Genomic DNA, 25892 nt, shown 5'->3' with positions numbered 1-25892 from the left:
ATAGAGAGAGGGGGAGATTGATCGTTCGTCCTGGGCCTCTCACATCCCATCGGAGAAGCACTTCATTTCTCAACAGCCACGATTCCGTTTGGATTACAGGTTGCGAGGATTGCGGTGATTTTTGGAGGGTCTCTTTTGAGTAGTTTTTCATGATTTGGTGTTTTTGTTTGTGTGTGCTGCGGGGTGAGCAGGTTTTTACTCATAGGGGACGACGAGCCAGCAGGCAGCATCAGCATTAGAAGTCACATCTCCAAATATCCCATCCCCGGCCGCGTCGCGCTTCAGCCGCGGTGGTGACACGCGGTGCAACAACGCGGACGTGCGCACACATTCCGGGCAGCTCTGCAACGAGCGCCGGTTGCAGGTTTGTGCATTTTATCTCATCAAAATATTAATCCAGCTACTCATTGCTTATTTTGAATCCCTTTATGGTAATCAGTATTGGTATTTTTGTTGCGGGAATGCGGCGTGCGAGGACGCCCCGCTGTTTGCACGGTGGCAGGCTGCAGGGGTTTGTCCTGATAAATGGAGCGTTATTCAGCAGCGTGCGTGCGTGTGATCACCACTGGAATGTTAACTAGCACCTTGGACAGCGCACGCCCGCGCGCGCGCGCGCACTCCTCCGCCGTGGTGGTGTGCTGGTGGGAGGAGCGAGGCGGATCACCTCCACACTGTCATGTCCGTGCGTGCGTGTGTGTGATTAGACTGAATTGATGTTGCACTGTCTGGGCGTCTGCGTGTGTTATAATTCTGCCTTAAGGTCTGGAAAGAGTGATAGCAGCTGTATGCATGCATACGTGTGTGTGCGCGCGCGCGTGTGTGTGTGTAACGAAATGGAGAAGGAGTTTGTTTTCGCCATTGGAAGAGAAGAGAGGAAAACCTGCACTTGTGCTCGGGGGCTTATGGATAGCCCCCATGTGGGACAGAGATGGAACTCAAGTGTGTGAGTGTGAGAGTGTGTATCCAAATTATAAGATGTGCGCATTGCTGAATGCTTGAAATTTATGTGCAGTATATTTGGGAAGTAGTCAGAATGTATTCCAAATGCGTTAAAATTTATTTTGTTGTACATAATTGTACACAAAACACCACAACATGCCAAGTCCAAAATGTTATTTTTGATTTTTTTTGTACGTTTTAAAAAATGAAGTACAGAAAAAAAGTAAGATGTCTCTATAAATAGCCTGCAGCCTGATAAGAGCCTAATTGCTGCCAAAGGGGCTTCAAAAAAGTACTGACTGTGAATACACTTTTATTTTTAACAAATGAGTAAATATTCTAATCAGCTTCTTTTTCACCTTGACATTTTTGCAAGCTGTGAATAGAATTTCAAGGCAGGAAATTAATTCCTTCAGGAAAAAGAAAACCCAAACCATGGCTCCCAACTTAAAAAAATCTGAATAAATGATCTCTCATGACATCATGCAAATCTTGCCTGCATGCTCAGTTCAGCATGTCCCAGTACTTTTGCTCAGCATTCTCAGTGGCATGTCTGCTGGAGATGCTGCAACGCTGATCCAGGCATGATTGTCGGTTGCCACGTGGGCGAATGAGCGTATAGTAAAGATGGAGACGAACAGTAGGTTGGGGTAAATGCTAACTTTAGCTGCTAGCAATCTTGCTATTAACTTGATAACTTCTAAACACGTATTATCGAGGGTAGTTTGCTCAACATTCTAAACTGCTTTTATTTCTGCCTCCTATCGTCGCTTATTTCACTTTAATTTTGATAGCGGTTGACTTATTTTTGCACGTGCGTTTCATTTCAAATAATGTGTAAGCTGCATTATGCCCCATCTATCTTAGAGAGTGTTAGGTCCTATGCCACTCTTATTTTATTTTTAAATCTTTGGTGTGCTTTTATCAGGTTTGCGAGATAATTTATGCTGGAAATGCCTGGGGTAGCCTTTTTGAAGCTATTCTAGTTGGTCAAAATTGCTTGGCAAAGTGAAATGGGTGGACTTGTCATGAATATTCAAAAATAAATAAGCTTTGCTCTGACTGTTCTTAATTTGAATATGGAGAGACTCTTTAGTCATGTGTTTCAAAGAGTAGGGAAAATGAAATTTGATGGTATGGGACCTTTACATGACAATACTTTTGGCACTATATTTTCACTGACTTAAATATTATAATTTTATCATTGGTGTTACATGTCATTGTAACCTTAACCGGATAGGAGCTTTGGACACTTGGACGGGAGATGACAGCTTAGCTTTGTAAAGGGCTTTGGACACTATGCTGTAGCTAAAGCTGCATAAGTTCACTCCATTTACCATTTTGAGAAGATTGGGTTTTCAATTTGTTGGACTGTGAAGCATTTTCTTCAAAAGTACATTAAGTAACCAATTTGAGTTCATTCCGTACAAACAGTATGAACACTTGGACCTACTATATGACTGTATTTCAGTGTTGGCCATCATGTTGGTATTTGGGGAGCCAAGTATTTTTTTGAGGTGTTGGAATTGGAAGCATTTTGCTACCGTTTTAAAGGCCTCATTTGCCGGACTTGTATGCAGAACGGCTTTGGTAAGAATCACCTGCAGTGATAAAAGCACATTTGAAGTGGGACTGCTGATTGTGTTTTTTATGTAAATGCAGCTTTCTTTTTCCTGAAAGTTTTAGGATCTGGTCTCCATTTTTTGGCTTTTTCCCTTTCCAAAGAAACTCCCATAGGACTTTTGTTTTATCTACTCATTTTTGCTAGCGTATGTGTTTAGTTATTTTAGCCAAGGCAAGGCAATTTTGTTTATGTTCCTGCACATGTTACGTCAATGCGGTTTACACAATTAAAATTAATTTTGAAAGCAAGGAATAAATAACATTTATAAACAAAGTACTGGGGAAAAAAAGGCAGCTTTCTTAAATTACTGAAACAGCATAGGGTGTAAATAAAATCTATTTCTTTAGTGATTTAAAATCATTCAATCATAAGAATGAAAAAAAGGTCTAAATGTGGATTTAAAAAACGTGTCTGGTGCGAGCAGTGTATCTAGTGGCACAGGCGGATGCAGCTGATTTTCAGAATAAAACTTTGCTGAGTCGCTTGTAGCATGACTTAAAAAATTGCCTGTACAGCTATTACGAGTTTTATTCTGGTGCCAGCCTGACCCTGGTGGAGAGTAATTCAATTCCCATAATTTCCTACGGGGAAAGGTTTGGAAATCCCAACCTTTGTTTGACCTTCTACTGACTACGTGTCTGTGTATGATAAAATTAAGTCAGTGTATCTGTAATTAGAACTGTACTGTACTGGGGATATAAACACCGTGTGCATGTGTGGGACAGAGATAGCATACAACGCATGTGTGTGTGTGAGTGTATGCAGGCTTCCGAACACCACCGGGGTCAGGAGCTCATGTGTGTTCATGGTTTAATTAAGCGTGTGACGTGACTCTCCACCCTCTCAACACTAACTCCCCCACCACCACTTTGCTCTCCACAGGGTCTTGGGATGCGTGCAGCGGCGTAGCAGGGGAGTGACATATGTCTGCAGCTCACACACATCAGACCCGACACGTTGACACACCAGTTGAAGCTGAGCAATCAGCATGAACGGCGGCGTTTTCTTTTGCATATGTAAGTCTATTATGACTGCGGAGAGTGTAGTACATACAGAATATAAGTGCTCCCTTAATACTACCATACAGTGGAAAAGGTCAACTAGCATCTCCGTAGCAGTGTGTTTGTTACTGTATAAGCAATGGCTACAAACAGTGCTGCAACACATGTAGACTTCATATTTTTGTAAAGTATAATATAGTCAAGGGCAATTTTTTTACATAAAAAATGCATTAAAAATGATTTGCTTGTTTGGAGGAGGCTGGAACAGATTAATGGTTTTCCTAGTCATTTTGATAGGAATAGATGCTTTGAGATATATATATATATATACTTGTTTTGAGTTATGAGCCTGGTCAAGGAACAAATTAACTTGTGCCTGAAGATACTGCTGTGCTGTATTAGAATTTAGGATTTATGTTGTTGGTTGGTAATAAAAATAATAATAATAATTAGTAAATAATGTTCCTTTGACTATAACAAAAAGCCACATATAAACAAAAAAAAAACCCTGAGAAACTGACAATTTTGCAATTTTCTTTTCATTTTTTTTCCAAAGCAGTGTGTGTGTGTGTGTGCGCGCGACATTTTGGCTTGGTTCACACCTCGATTCCATTGACGAAGACTAATGATGTCATTCTGTCCTTTCCTTTCCTCGTCGTTGCTCCCTCCTTTCCCTCCTCCTCCTCTTCTCTTGCAGGAGGCAGTTTGGGCTTGTCATGGGGCTGAGCGGAAGGAGAGAGTGACAGAGGAACAGTGATGCTACTGTTTACATAACAAGACATTCACACTCACACATACACACACACACGCACACACAAATGAACACACACTGGAATCGCCAGTACAGGACACACAATCATTTAAACACACATACAGACGCAAAGGGAATGACGCCAAGTGACTCACCACACACTCAGAGGCACTGAATGACACACACACAAACACACACACACACACATACATAGGAGGGAAAAGTTATTTGCAAGGGTCGGGGTGTGTGTGCGATGTGTTTATGGGCCAAGCTGCATGAGAGTTCCGGATACCACTGAAGGCTCGTAAAGCAGCATAAAACGGATATTGCCCAATCTCCCGTCGCCATGCCCGAGCCGAAGAGGAGAAGACGATCTCCTCGCCATGTCTCCTCTCTCCTCGGGCTCGTCTCCTCGCTGCCCGCCATCTGCCTCCTCCACCTCACCCTGTGTGCCGCCTACTCGTGGGCCCAGCAGACGGTGCCCGTCGTGTCAACGGCGCAGGGGCGCATCCGAGGCATCCTGACCCCGCTGCCTTCCGACCTCCTGGGCCCCGTCATCCAGTACCTGGGGGTGCCCTACGCCAGACCCCCCACCGGCGACCGGCGCTTCCAGGCGCCCGAGCCGCCCTTACTCTGGCCCGGAATCCGGAACGTGACCCAGTTTGCGCCCGTGTGCCCCCAATCGCTGGACGAGAGGAGCATGCTGGGAGATATGATGCCCTCGTGGCTCACGGCCAACTTGGACATAGCGGCCACCTACCTGACCCACCAGAGTGAGGATTGTCTCTACCTCAACATCTACGTGCCCACAGAGGAAGGTAATTAATGTATTCAAATGCCGCCAACGGCATGCCTGATGTGAATTGGTGTCAAGTGTGGTGGTTTTCCCAAAAAATACTTTTGAAATGATGTCAAATGTTTTGGGACACCCTGTATTTTGCCAGTAGAGGCATAGCTGACTGCACGTATAAAGGAGAGGCAACGTGCTGGGGTTGAGATGTCACTGGTCCAAAAAATTACAGTAGCAAACATGAAATGGCAAATAAATTACTTCAGCAAGCGTCCCTTTCCATTTTTACTTTTATGATTGTTAGGCATGCTGCAAATAAGTCACCTTGACTGTTCCATAATTGAAGGTTTTAAGACAACCCCAGTTTGACCTTGAAACAGATCATTTTAATTCCTTCTATTTCCTTTTTTTTTTAATTTTGGAAATGAGCGTGCTGGGTCAGATTGTGCCCGACTGTAGTGCTTCCACTGTAATTCTTCGCTCGGCATACACGGGTTGGAGCTTAAAATGCAGACACCTGCGCCAGTTGCTGTGGGCTTTGCGCCTCTACTTGTGGAGGCAAGTGAGAAGGACAAAGGCGCACTCATGCATGCATAGTAGCTCATACATGGTGAGCACTTACACGCGCACACACTGCGCTTTCTCCATAACCAGCAGGAACACTCTCACATGCCTCCATTTATACCCACTTGCAGATAGATTAAGGGTAAGCAGGTTGGCATCCACCTGTGCGCCGATTGATTAGACTAATACAAACGGACGAGAGGCCTGTCCCTCACTAGCATACATAAACTTCATCCTTTCTTCTCCTGCCAGACATCCACGAGGAGGGCGGACAGAGGCCCGTGATGGTCTACGTCCACGGCGGGTCGTACACAGAAGGCACGGGCAACATGATGGACGGCAGCGTGCTGGCGAGCTACGGCAACGTCATTGTCATCACGCTCAACTACCGCTTGGGCGTGCTCGGTAAAATAACACGCTACTCAGAAATGACGAGTGAAATGGTATGTGTGGATTTAGAATCAAATTTGTGTGACCGGAGCATTTATATTTTGGATGTTCTACACCACTTTTTGTCGGACCGACACAAATTTGAATATTCTCACGAGTGTTAATACTTCTCGCATTTTTGATACGCAAAATTTCATTTAAAATTTCGTAGTGCAGCTGATGAATTGCCAATGCACTATAGCATTAACTACTGCCGAGGAGGACTGAATCAGATATTTTTGGGGTATTAGTGTTTGATATCGGCAGTTTCCACAAGTACCCGATACCATTAAATAAGACCGGTTTAGATATGAATCTCAGTTTGTGTGGATTTTGTTCTCATGCTTGTTCGGGTTCCCTCTTGGTAATATAATTGTTCGTCTATATGTGCACTGTGAAGTGCGGCATTAGTTTAATCGCGTATTGATTAGTTTGGGTCCGGGGGCATCTTTGACAGCTGAGGACTTTTGAGAAAATTTAGATCTGTGCACCCACACCCTGTGCTCATTTTTTCTAAATGGGCATAATGTCTGTATCTGCATAACACATTTGTTTGTATGCAAACAATGCATGTTGAACTTTGCCAATTTTTCCTCCTTATTTACCACGCTGCCCTTTAGAGAGGAGCAACAGCGGTGCAATTACCCATGATACTATTTTTGGTCTGCTAATAACATTGCACACTCGCTGAATTAGAATTAACAGGATGACGGGCACTCGCTTTTTGGGGTTTACTTTATATACTTTTAGTGTGAGCAGTTGATTTATTTTCCAAAAGTGACACCTTGACTTACACTAATAATTATGACATAATTTCTGCCCGCTACCTCCACAATGTGTTCTCAAAGTGAACACGTGCTGACACAGCATGTTTTATCCTGACTCATAACCACGTTCTCATGAAGCGGTATTAAAATTGTAATTAAAAAAATGTATGCGACTCGCATTTATGTGCTCAGTTTCCTTAAATAATTAAAAGCATATTTTATATTCACACTCTGAGTGCAGTTCGGCATGCAAATCATTAAGATAATTTTCTCTAGTGCGAAAAGCGCATATCTTTGCCAAGATGTACAAGTCCACAGTTCAGCTCGTACAGTTAAAATATTCAACAACAAAAACTGAAAAATAAAATCAAAGTGACAAGTAGCGATGAATGATGAATGATTATTAAGCGTTGATCCCAGGCTCTGCACATATTAGATGACAGGTTTTTCCAAAAGCTTGGCAAGTGGCCTCAGCCATTTTTCTTGTGCAAAACCTTGTTCATTAGGTTTGTTGAATGGCTTGCATTTTAATGACTATTCAGGGCTACCAAAATAGTCATGTGTTTGTTTTAATCATCTCCATCTTCTGTGTTTACGCCACCTTTATTAAGCTCACCTGCATCATCATCATCCATCATGGCGGGCGGAAGCGTCCGTCCTCACTCGTTCTTGTTGGATGCGTGAGGTGAGCGGGCGGATGCAAAAACACGCAGTTTCTTTTTCTTCCTCCTAATCGTATTTAGCTGGAACTTGAGCACGTCTTCAACACTCTTACAAAATTCCACTGCTGACCTAGATCTTGCTGTGAACACACAGAGAATATTCAAAGCGACCTAAAATTGGAAACGGGCTTTAATTGGCCATTAATATGCTTCTTGTTTGAGAGGATTACCGGTGGGTTCGAAAATGAATGAGGTTTACATTTTTTTTGTTTTTGCTTTCGTTCCTCTCGCATTACACTCAAAGAGCTTCTGAGATGATGAGATATCTAGTGCACTCTTTAAACTTGCCCAGGGATGAGTTGAAAGCAAATTAGAAAAAAGGTTTCAAACCAGAGTTACATTTCGAGCAGCTATTGATTTGTGGCTTTACTGTATAAACACATTTTTGAATATGATTACTGAATTCACCTTGTGTGTGCCTCTACAGGATTTCTGAGTACAGGGGACCAAGCGGCCAAGGGGAACTACGGCCTGCTGGACCAGATCCAAGCTCTGCGCTGGGTCAAGGAGAACATCGCGGCTTTCGGAGGAGACCCAAACAGGGTGACTGTGTTCGGGTCCGGAGCTGGAGCTTCTTGCGTCAGTCTCCTGACTTTGTCTCACTACTCCGAGGGTAAGGAAGAAACTAAAGTTGCGGTCACTACTGTTTTCACCATGTTAGACAATATTTTTCACTAGTGGTACTCAAATTAGATTTTTTCTCTCTATTGATTCTGTAATAGTCAAAGAAAAATTAAACGTCATTTCCATTTAGATGTAAATTAATAGTTGATAATCGGTACAGAGTCCTGATTTTCACTCTACTCTTCTTTGAGCGGCAAACTTAGAAAACATGATCTTCACTTTAGCTTTGGAGCCTTCAATCTAGGTTGTCGCTACCGTTGGCATAGCGACAAGTCCGCGTAGCGAGGGGACGGCCTGGTATACATTATCTGTATACGGCACCCTATAAGCTCTATGGAAGGAGAGAATCATTGCGCCTTGAGTTTGAATCACAAACCCTTCGGGTGGCTCAGTCTGAAGAGCCGCATTATTCCACCCGTTTAATTATTAACCTGTTTGTCAGATGCAAAGCTGTATTGTCTGAGTATTCTCCATTTACTTACTACAGGAGGGAACTTATCCCCCGTGCATGAATGTATCCTTCACTCCTATGGGGCAAGAACTTACTACAAGTTAAGGGTATGGGCTTAAAGTTGGGGTTTCAAAACTGGGTATGCCTTTCAAAATAGATTGGGGTTCTTAAGTTTCAAATTCACTCCTGGATTAAAATTAGGGTGAGGGTTTCAACATGTAAACCTCACACAGGAAATCCGAGCCGATATCAAACTGAGCCTTGGAGCTGTGAGGGACACATGCTAGGTAGATTCCAAGCGGCCCCCCTTGAGCCCCCCACCCTCAGTTTGAACTACAACTGCAATAGATGCATTCTTCTCACTTCTAATTTGTCTTGCTGTCCGCCTCAGATTTGTTCCACAGGGCCATCATCCAGAGCGGCAGCGCTTTAGCCAGCTGGGCCGTCAACTACCAGCCCAGCAAGTACGCCCGACAGCTGGGGGAGCGGGTGGGCTGCGGCATCGACGACAGCACCCAACTCGTGGCCTGCCTCCAGGGCCGCAGCTACCGAGAGCTGGTGGAGCAGCACGTCACGCCGGCCAAGTACCACACGGCTTTTGCCCCGGTGATCGACGGTGACGTGATACCGGACGACCCGCAGATCCTGATGGAGCAGGGGGAATTCCTCAACTACGACGTGATGCTGGGGGTGAATCAGGGCGAGGGGGTGAAGTTCGTGGAAGGCATCGTGGACTCAGAGGACGGCGTCACGGCTGAGGACTTTGACTTTGCCGTGTCGGACTTTGTGGATAGTCTGTACGGATACCCGGAGGGGCGCGACACGCTCAGAGAGAGTATAAGGTGAAGATGTTGAAACTTATTAGACAATTCAGCCTTACAATCTGAACACAATCTGAACACTGTTACACCTCTATTTTGCTAATTAACCACAAAGTCCATGTGATCAGGGCAATTGATGTCCGATGACAAGACACATTTAAAATGCATTAAATATAGCACCCTGATTTCCCTCACGGCAATTCTGCAGGGCATGCGGCTCATGATTCTATCCCCAATTAGATACGTGAACAGTTTCTGAAGTCACGCACTACAGTGCAATTACGGTAAATATAGGATTTGGCCGTAAAGCAGTAATGTACGTATGCATAAAAAAGGTAAATGAATTGTCCCGCAGTGTCTCGATGGATCTCTTAACTTCAAACAAATCTAGATTTTGGCATTTGAACCACTACCCCAATGACTATTATTCGATCTTAACGATTCTGATAAATGAGTCTTCTCGTATCATAAATTAGGATTCCGCTTTCATTCGTCTAGGTCTATCAACCTGTCCAAGTTCTGATGTTTTCTTGATATCTTTCTGTTTTATTATCTTATTATAGAGGCTTAAAAAGGAAACAGCTTTGTAATACATTAGCACGTCATGTCTATTGTGCTTGAGAGCTAATGTATGTTTTTCCAACGGTAGTTTGTAACCATCACGTTGCCAAGCAACTGTTGGAAAATGATTCAGAAGTGCACTTGGTCCTTCCGTTTCCTGCAACATGTGACACGGCAGCTAGTTTACATTTTGATGACTTGAAGCCATCAAATTTTCTAGCTGTCAATTGGCAGACACCAAAATCCTTGCTGTCATGTAGTTATTGGTGATTGATGATGTCCTGAATTGATTGGCTAACATGACACGCCTTTGGTGTTTCAAATCCAAAGGTTCATGTACACGGACTGGGCCGACAGGGACAACGCGGAGACCCGACGGAAGACTCTGGTGGCGCTCTTCACGGACCACCAGTGGGTGGCTCCGGCCATCGCCACGGCGGATCTCCACGCTCAGTACGGCTCACCCACCTACTTCTACTCTTTTTACCACCACTGCCAGAGTGAAGCCACGCCGCCCTGGGCAGATTCCGCACACGGCGATGAGGTAAGATAATACTCTTAATTAAACGGTGTCTTTAAATGGAACAGATTTTCACCGATATGCATGACATGGGGGTAGCATTTTTTTAACTGTGGTCACAAAATATTGTAGGAATAATGAGAGTACAAAATATTAATTTGTTAAGCTGTGGACAGTTGGATCAGCTTATCAAGTACACCATCTGTGGCCAGAATAAAAGCTTTACAACGGACGAGGACGGTATGATTGAAATTTGTTTGAGGCTGGGGATGAGCTACAAAGACGTTCCGAAAAGCCTGCCAGTCTGTGTCATTTCAACTCACTATTTGTCAGGTTGCTTCATCAGTGGCAGTATGACCTTGCAACTGCTTCTAGAGAAAATATGCTTACACAGGAGTCCAAATTGTTCAGGGGAATGATGTGAAGTCAGTTGTCAAACTAATTTGTCCAATGTTAGGGTTTATGATTGTCATGATCATGGAAGAACTGATCAATTGTCTGTGAACATATGTATGACTTTGATTTGGATAACTACAGAGTGGTGTCATGCTTTTGAGTTCTTCTGTATGTGATGTGGAGCACTGAGTGAAGTTGGAGACAGCGATGTTAGCTTCACGGGGTAAATCGGTTAGCTTCCATATGCTCCTGTGGATTGTGTTTTGATGTTTGGTATTGTGTCAGAGTCGATGTGAAAGGTGCATCAGCAACATTTATCGCCGCTACTCACTTGTCATGTCAAATGTTATTGTTTCTAATTGATTCTTATGAGAATTTTTAAGAAGTTCTGCCATAATGATTGACACGTGAGACGGTCCGATGATTGATACCAGCCATATCTGAGGGAGAAACCCCGGCACTTTTTGGAAATCAACCAAATCAAAGTTTAACTGAACAATAATTGAGGACTATATGCTTTAACTATCTTTCTGCAAGACCTTCCGGCTGGGTGTTAGTAGCTAGAAGGCAGAATGTTAGTAGCTAATGGAGATGGACTGCGGCAGCATCTCCTCCCGCCCACCTGCAGGCCGCAATCCTGAAAGCGTGCCGATAAGGCCGACCCTGCGCACACACAGCTTTCTCCTCGTCCTTCATAAAAATGTAGCTCTTTGTTTCGTCGCTCTTTTACGACTCCATTAAAATGGACTGCGCTTCACGGAGGCGGACATGCTAATGTTAGCATAGCTGCAGCTAACGGGTTCTGATGTGTGCTTGACTGCTTTCTGGGGTTGATCAACATAAATCTAGCAACAGAGGAGAGGTGCTGCGCTGGCGGTTGCCTGCGGTAATAATCACGCTTGTGGAAAATTTTATATATTACAGTGATAATAAAACTGGCAAACCGCAAATCTCTTGTGAGCAGTAGCACACTGTCAGCCACGCTCAACCCACAACGTGGAGATTGGATTTTTTTATTGTCGACACCAGACTGAGGATGTGTAAAAGATTAACGGTTAAAGCGATTTAAAAGATGCAGAGAACTATTGGAGACTTTTGAGGTGCTACTATTCTACCTAACTTGAATGAATGATATGATAAAACCAACTTCACTTTAAGAGGGGCTGACTCATAGTATTAATTAATAATATAACGTGGAAAGTCCATAGTTGAACTTCACGGTTGATTTGATTTGAAGTCCTTAACTAATTAATTTGTTACAACCTACGTTAACCGTACAATATTTTAAGTAACACGTTAAAATTCTATCATAAAATTAAAATCAAGTAGAACTACTCATCGGTGGATGACACATGGGATACATGTAAAAAAAAAATAACAGGAAGGTATATAAATGGTTGACAAAAAACCCACAAATTATAAAGGTAGATAAAACTTAAACTAAACAAAGAATTCTAAAAAATCCATACCTATAAAAACAAACAAACCTGCTTTTAAAATAAATTAAAATGAACGGAATTTAAAAAAAGAGGGTCAAAACTAACTCTACTGATAAATCCCAAACTATTATAACTATATTCCATATATTATATCTATATACACTGAAATACTCCGTGTCAGTACACAGTATGTGTACTTTTGCACATGTGGGGCTTTCGGAATAGTAGGACACGGCCACAGTGGCCCAAAATGATTGGAGGCGACCTGTCAAGCTGAAGATGAGTTTAGCGAAATGACTTTCAGCTCCCTGAAGCATGAAGACGTGTCTGCCTCCGCTGACACTGTGACATCACATTTTGCTATGAGTCATTTAAGCTTCGGTTTCCTGTCAAGAGAACCCATGTAACCTGTCGCACTAAACTCGCTCTTTGTGTGTTTGCCTAGGTGCCGTACGTGTTTGGCGTGCCCATGGTGGGTCCAACCGATCTATTCAACTGTAACTTCTCCAAGAATGACGTGATGCTTAGCGCTGTGGTGATGACCTACTGGACCAACTTTGCCAAGACGGGGTGAGTGGTTACAAAAGCCCGTTCGTGTATGGGGGGGGGGGGGGGGGAGCATTGATTAGCCCTCAGAGGAGATGTTCTGCCTTTTAACTGACTACAGCAAGAAGCCAAAAGACAAAAAGCACAGCTTCAGCATTCCTCACGTCTATTTATATCAGCCCTCCAAGACACACGCACCCATTTGTAATTTGTTTTCTTTTTTTAAAGCTGCAGTGCGGAACTTTGCTAGCCCCGTTTGGCCAGACCACTGTTGCTACCACGCATGGGCATGCTCACTAGAAACCATTTCCCCATCTTAGCATGAATCAAAGTACGGTGCACTTTTATTTTGAGCGGATATTCAATAGGGCAGCGTAGAATTTTACTGGTTAACATGTCTGCCTCATCGTTGCGACATACTAAATTCAATTCTAGATTTTCCCTTGGCACTCGAGCTTCCTCCTACATCCCAAAGACATTTATGTTATTGTAGGTAATTGAACACGTTAACATGGCCAGTCGAGTCAATAGTGGATAATAATGTGTAATATTGACTTCCTGGTGAGTCTCAGGTTGCACGAGCAAAACAATAGTCTGTGAACGTGTTCTCTTATTAACTATGCATCCATTTTCTCTAGTGCTTGTCCTCCTTAGGGTTGCAGGTGTGCTGGAGCATATCTCAGCTGATTTTAGGGTGAGAGGCCAGGTACACCCTGGACTAGATCCACACTCACAACTGGATCATTTGGAACTCAATGGATGTATTCTAATTGGAATGTCCTGATGTGATATGCAGATTAAAAGATGAACAGCCCTAAAATGTCTACCATAGAATTGAAACTATGCCCAGCCAATAAAGATAAAAAGAAAAAGCATAATCATCAAAAAGTAAATTGAAAATGATTTAGCGTTGTGATCACGCTGGTTGTGTGGGCGGCACAAGAGCAAATTTCTTCCATGAGACAAATAACAGCCAAGTTTCCTGCTGCCTTTGCTCATAAAACCCAAACACCTCCTCACATGAAGTCACATTTTCTTTGTTGCACGTCAGGCAGGAGCCAGCGCACACACAGGCCCACAATGGGCACACTTTTCATTGTACAATAAAACGCCACGCCTTTTGTCCTTGCACAGTGCGTAACAATACGTTGTCGATTCTGCTGCCCTCACACTTCACATACGACAACGCTAAAGCCTCCAAACGAAAAGACGCACTCTCCCGTCGGGACGAGGTCCTTCATAAACACACCGGGACGCACGTCAGGGAAGTTCAATGAACAGCCTGTTCTCACAATCATTACAATGGAACCTCCAAAGCTGAAAAGCATCGGTTTCACATTTTTATCAATATCCTATTTTCTAAGAAGCAAAAATTCTCGTTATATTAGCAGTCTGCTTAGATTTAGTTTATGTTCATAAATTTATGTTGACGCATGATTGCATTTTCAAGTTTATTTTGCCTTTTTACGGTTATTTTTCCAGGAAGCTTAGGTTGAACTCCAAATGGTTCCACTGCATAAGCAAAAATACATTACCATCATCTTCTTTCTCGTCAAGCCTCGTAAATCTGAACTTAAAGTCATCCGGAAAGGAAACAAAGGACTCTTGAAATGTACGCAGTGATTTAAATCCGCTGTCACCGCAGCACCTTGAATCTTTTCTTTGGAGTGCGACTGGGGGTATCCGAGCCGCCTTCTCAAACCACCCTAAGATTTCACTGATGAATGAAATGAGATGAAAATCATTCCCGCCTCCTTTATAACATCAAAATGAACTGCCACTTGCTAAAAAATGCTTCTCTAGATCCAATTCAATCAACTCAAAATAAAAGAGTATTAGTGGCCGAGGAAACTCCAGAAAGACTCCACATGAAAACGTTCAAAAGGTGACAAGAGGGCCTGATAAGAAGACCTTTTATCTCTTTGCTCTGACACCACATCGGAGATAAAAGCATTTGTTGAGAATGGACCCTCTTTCAGTGCTCCTTCCCAGTAATTAATCCATCGGAGGCTCGCTCCATTGAGACCCTCTTGCGCTTCACACAGAGCGTTGCCGAGCGGGCCTTCATCTAAATCTCAGTGGCACGTTGTTAAGTCAGGACATACACAATTAGAACAGTGTTGACATTCACAGTTGCATGCAGACCGAATCACACAGATTCCTTCGCTGACAGAAACATGTTTTTGGTTTTTTTTCTTCTTACGAGTATGATCATTGTCGTGTTACTTGACTATTGACTGAAAAGATATGCAGTCGCTCTATTGATTGTAAATGATGAGAGAAAAGTCCTAAGAGGGTGTGGACAAGCTCAGGCAGAAAAAGTCTTTGGCGGCTCTCCTGGCATTTGCTAATGTGAAAACATATGAATGAATAATATTTGGAGCCGTTTGATCACGCACGTGTTGTTTGACTGGAGTGTTAAGTGGATATTTGCCATGCATTGGTGGAATTTTAATGGAGAGCGTGGTTATTCAAGTATTAAAGAAGCATGTTTGGATTTTTATTTGCTGGGCTATTATTTGGAAGGTTGCTCGCAATTTTTCTTTCATCTTTTCTTAATTGTCATTATATAATTATGCAGCGCTTCCTTTTGAGTTGACATTTTTCCTCGGTCATTTCAATTGGACCGCCTAAGCCTAACAAGATCTTTGTTATTGAAAGGAGCACAGACGTGCGGTCAGGACAGGAAAGTGAAATGAAGGTCTATTTTAATTCTACAGTCCATGGTGAGGATAATCGGTACAGATGATAATGTCATTTCTGAAAAAAACAGGACCAGAATGCAACTTTCTGAGGCTTTTGAAAGTCAACCAAGCAGATTTGATGCAGAGGTTTGTCATTCTCATCATTTTCTCTGTAATTACATGAATCAATGGCAACTCTTTTTGTCTGCTCCACTTTGAGTGAGTCATCAGTGGCATCTTTCAAGAGGATGACTTGGTTGAGGCTTGGAATAGAGCACTGACAATAATAATAATCTTTCTTGCGAGACTGTGACGTGTCTCATTTTCAATATGTTGGGCTTTCTCCATTTTCTAATTTTTTTCTCCTAAAAAGAAATAAAGTCGATATTTTGCTTGGTCATTCATTTGTTGCACATGCTCTGTAATGGAACCAAAATACAGCTAATACGTAATGTCTCCCTTTCCAGAGACCCCAACCAGCCCGTTCCTCAAGACACCAAGTTCATCCACACCAAACCAAACCGTTTTGAGGAGGTGGCTTGGTCCAAGTACACCCCGAAAGAGCAGCTCTACCTCCACATTGGTCTGAAGCCCCGTGTCAGAGACCACTATCGAGCAACTAAGATCTCTTTCTGGCTCCAACTGGTTCCTCACCTTCATCACGTCAACGAGCTCCTCCAGTCGGTGTCCTCGTTTACGCACAGCCCCTCCCCGCAAGACGACACCCCTTATTCATACACCAAGCGCCTCTCCAAAGGATGGCCTCCGAGTAGCACCCGTCACCCGGGGTCTCAAGGAGGTACGCAACAGCCTCCGGAATCCGCTTTGGGACAGGGCGGAGGTGGAAATGAAGTCCACGTCGCCAACGAGGACTATTCGACGGAACTCTCCGTGACTATCGCGGTGGGAGCGTCGCTGTTGTTTCTTAACATCTTGGCGTTCGCCGCTCTACTCTACAAGAAAGACAAGCGACGCCTGGAGCATCGCCGACCACGTCCGCTCCCTCCCCCACGACGAGATATCACGGCCGCGGATGTCGCCGCTCACCTTCAGGGTGAAGGACTCATGTCATTACAGGTGAGTCGGCAGTTTTTTCTTTTTCTTTTTTTTTTTAACACCACATGAAAAGTTCACGTCTGTGTTCAGTGGAACGATTTAACCTTGATCTCGGCTTGGCTTTCTGTCATCGTTCGTCTCTGCTTGCGGCTGTTTGTCACAAGGAGACAAGCTGTCTGGGAGAAAAGTCACATTTGATTCTGATTTGTTTCTGCTCTTTTTCTAATCTGCTTTTGCATTGAAGTGACAAATTTCTGTCACTCAGTCATAAGACTGCAGCTCCGTCCTTTAACCACTGCGGTTGGTACCTCAAGATTACCAAAAATAGATCAGTCTTGAGTCGCTGCTGTCTGGCTTGACTAAAGAAACTTGCAAAGTACAACAATCTGGAGCCAGTGGCCACATAAAAAAACTTTCAGAAATGCGATTAATTAGACAATTTCATTGGAACCAACACAAAGCCATGTGAGGGTTTTTGGTGCATGAGGATCTTTATGGTCCTCTCGCAAGCGGATCAGCTGCCATCAGAGCGCATCTGCAAAACATAGCTTGCCATTGGAGCGAGAATGAGTGTGTGTGCGTGTGTGTGTGTTTGGGCACATGTGCACGTGTGAGTTGTGTCCAGGTGCCTCACTCAGTTCCCATTCCAAGTCATCTGTGGACTATTTGGCCCGTTGTTTGCTCTGTTTGTTGGCTCACACGTGGTGTTAGCGAACGCTAAATGCCACATTTCCTTTGGAACTGACATTGCGGCTCGACTGCTTTTGTGTCCTCTTTATTTGGAATATCCGCTTTTATCCCGCGTCTATTATATTCCCCACGGGTACGTCTAGTGTGACAAATTAAAATCTCGCACAGTCTCTTTTTATCCATGAGCACATTATCGATGTGATGTTTGTGTTATTCATAATCGTGACTGCGGGAGGAAAATGGCAGGAGACGAACACTACATTTGTAGACTTTGCATTTTCTTCCCTGATTGCTTTTAGGTTTATTGAAGACAGTTTTTTTCTGAGGCCTGTGATCAGCTTGACTGCATTAGTGGCATTCTTCTTCATTTGAATGGGAACAGACGATTTGAGATATCTTGTCTCTCTGTCGTAACTCTGCTTCGACCGCTTCGGGTTTAACGTTCGGATCGCTCGTTGCAGGTAAAGCAGCTGGAGTCGGACGCGGCGTCGGCGGACGAGCGGAACAACACGCACCACCATCACACCCTGGACACGCTGGACGCTCTGGACGGCTTGGACACGCAGGACATTTACAGCACCCTGGACACGGTGCGCCTTACCTGTCCGCCCGACTACACCCTCACCCTTCGCCGCTCACCCGACGACGTCCCCCTCATGACCTCGCTCACCCCAGGCTCGCTCCCCGTGACGCCGGGCTCGCACCCCGTTACCCCTGCCACCCCCATGACCCCCATGACGCCCGGGTCGGTGGTGGGAATGAGGATGGGCCATCCCCACCAGGGCTACACGCACCACAGCCCGTATAGTAATACGCACTTGCCGCATACTCACATCTCCACGCACACGCACTCCACCACGCGTGTATAACCGCAGCAAGAATCTTGCCCCAAGCGGGACATAATTACGACACACATGCTTATATACAAACACACATCACACACACATACACACAAAACGATAGGACGCAAATACCTCTACTAATGACCCTGCAGGATTGTTCCAGATGGAGAGACATAGCAGTAGGAGGAGACAACAGCTGTGTGAGAGCTGATGAAGGAGTAGAGATGCACGGCAGCTTTGGAAACGTTCGTTCTGTCAGGAACGGTCAGCGGTGGACTAACTTTTAGGTCGTGCAGCTTAGGGAGCGATCGAGCAAACAAAAACTTTGGATATGACTCCGCCTCCTGGTTCTGCAACTTGTATCTATCTCTCTGACTGGGAGCGACTTAAGTTGTAAAAACGAGCGAGAGACCGCAAGACGTCCAAAGGCTGTCCAACTGAACAACCTGTAAAATGTGAATGTAGCACTCTTTTTCTGTTTTTCAACAAAAAGAGATCTGCCGCGGAACAAGCTGAGCTGAAGAGAACATCAGCAGGAGAGCAGGAGGGAATCTATATTTAAAAGAAAACAACTTTAGCTGAAGGCAATGTGAGATTTCGACTTTACCGAGAGGGGTATATCGTACCGGCCCTCCAAGATGCTCCACTCGAGCGAGCGTCAATCTTACCAGCTATTTGTTCAACTACTGTAAATAGAATGGAGAGATGATCTATTATGATTTATAGCATTTACTTGATCTTGCATTGACTTATTTAACCACATTATTGCTTTCATTTCCGATATTACTCTATTATTGTATAGATGTCCCGAAGCAAGGCTGGTTATATGTCTCGCTCGCTCACCTATTTTAGTATTTAAAAGGCTTCATTTGCTCTCCGATATCATTTCGAGTCTCATTGTAATCGTCTCGGTATATTTGTTTTGTCGTCGACATTACGGGACACCGTCCCGTCGACCACCGGGTGAAGAGATGGTATTGTGTAGATAATGCAACATTGCTAAGATGACTGAGCACCAGCCAACCATTAACGACGCTTGCCCTCCTTCCCCTTTGTCCGCCCCGAAATTCCTAAAATGTTCAATGCAGTTATTTTCAAGGCTGGTTGTTTGGATTCAGAGGTGTTGTGGAAAAAAATACGAGCAATCCAAGATTCTACCTCCACTGCTCACACCAATAATAAATGATCAAAAATATCCCTTAGAAGAATAATTACTAAAAAAAAAATAATAATAATAAGAGGGGTGTTGTGAGACATTTTTTTCTTAAATTCATATTTTCTTAGTAACCACTTCGACACGATTGTAGTTTGTTCAATTAACTTGTGTGTTTATCCAACATTATAAAAAATATTTGCATTAAATTTAAAATATGATCTTATCATTCTGATAAGAAAAAAAAGGAAAATAACTAAAGCCATTCATCCATTTGACACACTAGTCACTATGTTTTCCCCCCTCATAATTATTATTGATAATTGTTATGTGGCCGTATATAGGGCAAGGAACTGTAACCGTACAATTTCCAGCAAATCTGAAAATTAGATGATGGTTATGCTGAACTATAATTAAATTTAATGACAGAAATGTATCTTATACTGGTATATCATCATTTTTAATATGATAGTAATAAAAACGTTTTCTAATGTCCTCAATAATTTCCTGGGATTTGAATTTTAAACTTCCAAATGTTTCAACAAGTGCTCTATAAAGGCTCCAATTCATTTCACGTTCATTTTGGAAAAAAGAAATCTGTCGTTAAAGATAACGTAATCTCATGTCGTAAAATGCATTCATAACATTTAAAACACCCTTGCAAGGGATGTTTCTGAATGACATTGTTGTTCTTTTAGTCAGGCCTCATCTTCTTGCTCTAATTTGGACAGATTTTGGATCTTATCCAGCTGGATTCACAGAATGCTTAAGGGCTCTTTTGTCACTTTGCGTCACCGCGTTACATTTCAAATAAATAAATATCAGTCCATTCATATTAAGCAGTCACGTCGCTAAAATGACGCTGCTCTCATAGCTGCCACAAAAATTGACAAAGGGCCAGTCACGTCGCTGTTGCACATTGGAAAGTTTGCCAATCTGCATTTTCACTTCACTAACCCTTTCAACTCCCATCTTGTGTTTTCCGTACGCTCCCTGAAACCTCCATTGTTCCGACTCGGCCACTTTGCCACAGAAAACAGACTTTAGTTAACTGGCATCTGAACCACCGCAAAAAAAAAAAAAGTAAAATTGTGGATTGCAAAATAAGAGCTTTTGCAAAAAAATAAAAAATACAAAATCTCATTGAATCAACAGTGAAACGGGTGATTGAGAGAATATTCTTTTTCATATTGACCACGTGGTTGGCTAGATTGTGTCAAAGCATAAAACATTTCTGCTGCATTTTTGAAAAATAAAAATATCAATATTTTACAATTTATGAGCAATTCAAATGTCTCTTATGTCATGATTCGAATTGTAAAAATCTTTCCGGTTCATCTGTTTTACACTCTACCGTTGATCTATGCATGTTGTTTGGCCTGCAAGAGTTGCAAGGGATGTCAACACTATTGATGGCACAATACTGAAAAAAAGAAGTGCTGACGTGCACAAAAAGGTGAATTATTCAGCCTATCATCCGCTATAAATCGGACTAATTATTTAAAAAGGCCTCATAGCTCTCACATAACTTCCACTCATATAAAATAAAGCAAATAAAATCCACCAAATGCGGGAGAGGTTGCTGCAAATAATGGAAGCACAGCAGCTCCTGCCAGCTGGCTGAGGAGACCCGGCGAGACGTTGAAAGAACCAAAACCATGGCCCACTTCCAGATCAACAGACCTCTTCGGCATTGTGCGCTTGACGCTAATCCCATTAACTCCATCAAACCGGCGTTAATTTGATTCACACAAGGCGACAGTTCAATTGGAGTCAAGTTCAGGTGATACCGTCACACACCAATGACTGCATTTTTTCGGGGAGTGGCCATGGCTATCTTAATAAAGGTCGTAGAAATTCGCCAAGTGATTATAAAGTAACTCGCAACTGCGCTAAATAGCCAAGTTCATGTTTAAGGAGTATTTTTAAGGTGCTTAAGGTTGTAAAGCTAGTTGAAGTGGCGACATTCATTTTCAAAGAGAGTTTGTATCAAGATAGTTGGCATCAAACATGAACTCTGAATTAACTTTGGGGGCCACATGAAATAATGTGGTGTGCCAAATATAACCCCACCCCCATCCTTGAGTAGCGCCTGTGCCTTTGAGTTTTTTTCCCCCCACTCGCCTTAAAGAGAACAAGAAACGCTGTGAAGATGAGCCTTCTAAATATGTGAAAATTAGTCATGCTACTGTTCCACATAACAAAGTGTGACATTGTGTCCTCTCCTGCTTTCCAACTCGCCAGAGGGGGTAGCTTAAGAGAAACAAAAACAAAAGAGGTGGAATAGTAAAGCCACAAATAAAAAAGGAATTGAGGCAGAAAATATTGAAAAGGGAGGACAAGTGGAAAATGCAAGAGGAATGATAACGGGATGTGGGAGGAGGGGGGGGGCAAATGAGATAATGTAAAGGACAGTAAATAAAGGATGCATGCTAGGAGGAAAGCGAGAGCATAGATAGGGAACTCATTAAGGAATGGAACACAGCCTGCTTGTTTATTGGCTGGCCGCCTCCTTGTACTTAATCACTCCTGTTCGAGTCTGTCTCGCCCTCGCATACACACGCACATTTTTCTATACACACACACACATGCCTCAGAGCGGCAAGGGTGCTTGAATCATTTCCAGTGGCCTGTGTCACTCTCCTTTTCTCCCTCTCTGTTATGCTGCCCTCGTATTCCTCCACCATTTATTCCACGCATCCCTTCCTCCCCTCCGCCGTCTTTTCCAACAACCTTGAGATGATCTTCACGCTGTGGCCACGTGCGAGGTCACCCCCCCGTTCTCATCAGGTCTCCACGCTCCTCTCTCCACTCCACTGCTCGAAAAATTCGGTCCTTGTCGTTCTCCTGCCCTCTGTGACCTTCTCCTTTTTTGTTCTGCACTCCATTTCTTACCCCCCCCACTCTTCATCCTCTCCGTGCTGTCTCCCCTGCCCTCCCCCATCCCCACAATCTCATTTACTTTCCTGCCTGCTTTTTCCATCCTTCAGTCTTTTTCCCCCCGCAGAAGAGGTTATGCAAGGTTGTCTCTATATGCGTGCTTGTTTGCGCTTTCAGCAGCGTGGGCCCGCTCGTCGCAGACACAATGTCTTGCAAAGCAGCTGCCTCGTTAGTTCTCCTCGCTTGCTGCTTCGTTGCCTTATTTGCTTTGTTTCGATGGGCGTCCACCTGTTCATTTCGACAACTAACAAATGAGCTAACATCTCCTCTGGGGCGTTGATTCTGAGTCTTGTCATTAAAGCAGTAACTCTGCTGGTCCAGCTGAGGTCAGCATTGTTTCTAATAATCCTAAAGGCGCAGGACTCCTCCAGGGGGGGTGGGGGGTTGGGGTTGGTTCATGCAAATGTTCACTTAGCAATGATCCCAATGTACGCCTGTTGCTAAACTGCAATGAAGTAGCACTGACTGCTTAACACAACAGGAGATTCATGGAGTAGCAAATGTGTGTTGCTTTAATTTCTTATTGGTGTGTAAATAATCAACATCAAACACTTGAGCCCCAAATGTTTCATACCTGGGGCAAATTTATAATTAAAGAGATTTTTGTGTCTGTTAAACAATTGGCTTTTAGCTGCAAATTACACAATAAAGGAGAAAAAAGCTACAAATCAGCTTGTAGTGTGTATAACAAATGATCTTGAAGTTTGTATATAGGATATATATACAGACGAATAAAGGTTCAACACCATTAAGCAATGGATATTTGTACACAAATGGTGGGGCAACACATGTAAACAGACAATTCTCGCAATGATAAAATGATGAAAATAATTCTACTGTCCACATCCTCGGCTGTCTGGTTCTTGTTGTTTGTAACACACATTCGTAGTCTTTACTCTTACGTCCCAAAAATCAAAACAAGAGGATGTCATTTGGAGACTCTTCACAATAGAGATGATCCCCCCCCCACAAACACACAAGTGCAAAGTGAGCCCATTACTAAGGTGTGAACAGGCTGTGATTGTGTGAAGAGCAAATCAGATAATGTGACACCCTGCAGCCTCACGGCCTGTTTGTATTTACATCCAAGTCAGTCCAATTACTCACACAGGTTCTCACTCTGCTCATTTGCAGGCGTGTGTCCCCAAATAGCCTTGAAAGCAGTCGAGCAGGTGCTGAGCTGTCACCCAGCGCATCCTTGTAGCGCCACTACACTGCATTTATTCAGGCTTCTGGTGTTCATTTAGGAATTCAGCTCATCTGCGTATCCCCGGTGGGCCTCATTTAGACATTTTATAGTATACGAGTTATGTTAAAATGAGGAGGACCCACTGGGCGGCGCACATGAATTCAGAGCACATCTAATCGTTCCCGTTCATTTTAGTGCATACTGCCATGGCGTTCTGACTTGTGATTTTTCTTCAGGTTATCTGCAAAATGTCCAAACAATTAATTTATCAGTATATTGATTATCGCCGTGGTAAAACTCCACTGCATTATTTCATTTGGACGTAAATAGGGACTAGAGCGCCTCATTGTTGCAGCGTGAAAATTTCCGACGCGGATTAGAACTTTGTAGAACTTTGATTTTTCCTGCTTTAGAATATCTCATTGTCACCCAGCATCACTAACAGAAAAGTGTGGGCTCAAAATTGGTGCCTTATACTTTCAAGGTCCCTGTGTAAAAGGTTCTTTTCGCTTTTAGATAAAAAAAAACAGCTCTTTTGACCAAAACTATGCCTTTGCTCGCTGTGCAAAATGGGGGGAAAGCGCTGAGAGTGCATCTAACGGCACCACCTCTATTTTGGGACAAATGGCTGGGACTAGTCTGACCATGGAGGTGCGAAGATGAGACAAACGAAAGCACTTAAGCCGCTAGTCCGGTCTGAGCACTTTTTTGTACCTTGACTCACTTGACAGATGCAAGATTGCCTTCCACTGAGACTCCAGTCGTCCTCGTTCTATCTACAGATTTCTATGTTCAAGTGTTGTCTGGTGTCTGGTGAACGTGCTCGTACATGTTTTGTACGAGTAGATCTGCAAAAGCCGTTGCGTTACATAAAGTATAGCCAGGTGTCTCTTCAGGCGGTGATGTAATTAGGGTCGGCGGACCCGCAGTTAGATAACCAGCGCCTCTCACCGTGTTCCTAACATGATGATTGAGCGGCATTGTCGTTGGACACGAGACAAATGGTTGTATTCGAGCGAAATCCTCCACCCCATACTGAGAAGCAGCTGAAGAAGAAAGAAGCAAAAATCGGAGTCTCAGCGGTAGTGGTAGCAACACTGAAGTCCACAAATCTTCATTTTAGATTGCCATCGTGCTCGCAAATGTTCCAAATTGTCTCGAAATCGAAGGTGGACGAGCTAATGCAAACACGATGTTATCAGGGAAGTTACAACTGATGCATTCTGTCAACTACTAAGCCACCTAAAGGGCGACTTGAAAGGAAACAGATGTTAATATGTGCTGTCATATCTTCCATCATATCTTTCATGCTCCCTCGTCCCGATGCTGCTTACAGTGGTTGGGAAGAAAAAAAAAAAAAAAAACGCAAATTGCTTTGCTAACAAGACACAATAGAAAGTAGAACACAAATCATTCCGTGATGCCGATTGTTCCATCTATTGATTTTCGTGACGCCGGTGTTTTATTTCTCTTTTGTTAAGATGACAAAGCATATAAAAAAAGATTTGCTCAGACTGCTGCCCGGCACGTGACATTACAATACATCTCAACTAAAAGAAAAAAAGCCTTTGAGACATTATGCAGTCTGTGCCTTGTAATTGCCCCTCAAACCATATGGGGCATCCTTAGATATATGCAAATCATAAAAAAGCATGGCAAATATTTTGACACGATGCACGATTAAGTAGTCATCCTGCAGCATCATAACCCTGCGCCAGCAGGACCGTGGCTGCATGTATCTGCATACATTTGCCACCGCCTGTGTGGTCCGTGTGAGCTGAAGAACAAACCGAGAGTTGTGAGCTACAGCCGGTGTAATAAAAACTTATGCCAAGACGCTAACCGCAGGTTTAATGTTTAAAATAAGTGTGTGGAAATGATACATTTAAGAGAGTTCATCATGTATGCGGTAGTGAAAATAAGTAAACAGGCAACTCCCGCATCCCCTTTTTTTTTCATGATGAAGTCTTGAAATAATCATTCAACTTTGACGCTATATGCCAAGCACATTAGCTGGCAAAGGAAAAGAAGCTTGGCAATGATTTATTTGCCGTACTGGTTTGGTTCGCCTAATGAGCTGTAAAGTGCTTTATAACCCAGAAATTCCCCAAAATAGACGTTCATCGAGAATGCGCCTTATAATCTGGTGCGCCTTATAGTCGAGAAAAAAATACAGAGTCTTGAAATTTGCCTCAAATGACTTCCTGTTCATTTCAAATCATTAGACAGATGCTTTAAACTGTGAGGGAGACATGCATAGCTGCTATGGTGATTCCAAGAGAAACCCTAAATAGTTATTACGACAAAACAAAGTCTTATATCTCACTTCAAGAAAGCCCACTCCAAAGATGAAACATGCAACAAATATATCGTTTTAGGTTAAACTCACTTTG

The 25892-nt window shown here is 43.3% G+C and overlaps 1 protein-coding gene and 1 long non-coding RNA gene across 8 annotated transcripts in view; one reads left to right on the top strand and one right to left on the bottom strand.

Annotated features, from left to right (window-relative positions):
- LOC148394323 (neuroligin-4, X-linked-like) lies at positions 1-20647 on the top strand. 3 transcript variants are annotated; one of them, XM_088382337.1, is made up of 11 exons: positions 1-99; positions 192-364; positions 3446-3579; positions 4262-5133; positions 5922-6074; positions 8015-8200; positions 9054-9504; positions 10375-10588; positions 12845-12969; positions 16097-16706; positions 17837-20647. In XM_088382337.1, the coding sequence occupies exons 4-11, from the start codon at positions 4662-4664 to the stop codon at positions 18242-18244; spliced, it is 2619 nt and encodes an 872-aa protein (XP_088238463.1). In that variant the 5' UTR covers positions 1-99; positions 192-364; positions 3446-3579; positions 4262-4661; the 3' UTR covers positions 18245-20647. The 3 variants fall into 3 exon arrangements, with proteins under 3 accessions (XP_088238463.1, XP_088238464.1, XP_088238465.1); XM_088382338.1 differs by having other exon boundaries at positions 16-364; XM_088382339.1 differs by lacking the exons at positions 1-99; positions 192-364 and having other exon boundaries at positions 3429-3579.
- Positions 1104-25892, bottom strand: part of LOC148394321 (uncharacterized) — a 71992-nt gene continuing 47203 nt past the window's right edge. The window contains exons 5-7 of one of the 5 annotated variants that reach the window (XR_015859745.1): positions 7996-8192; positions 7482-7667; positions 1104-4286 (exon numbers count right to left, since the gene is read on the bottom strand). This is a non-coding gene — a long non-coding RNA (uncharacterized LOC148394321). Of the gene's footprint in view, positions 4287-7481; positions 7668-7995; positions 8193-22861; positions 24546-25892 lie in introns of those variants that run through there. The other 4 variants (XR_015859743.1, XR_015859747.1, XR_015859744.1 and 1 more) reach the window with 4 other exon arrangements.

Source organism: Syngnathus floridae, chromosome 8 (assembly GCF_059516105.1).
Source record: "Syngnathus floridae isolate MCC-2025c chromosome 8, RoL_Sflo_1.0, whole genome shotgun sequence".
NCBI classification, from domain to species: domain Eukaryota; kingdom Metazoa; phylum Chordata; class Actinopteri; order Syngnathiformes; family Syngnathidae; genus Syngnathus; species Syngnathus floridae.
Note: the sequence above shows the minus strand (reverse complement) of the source record. Positions and strands in the feature narration are given on the sequence as shown.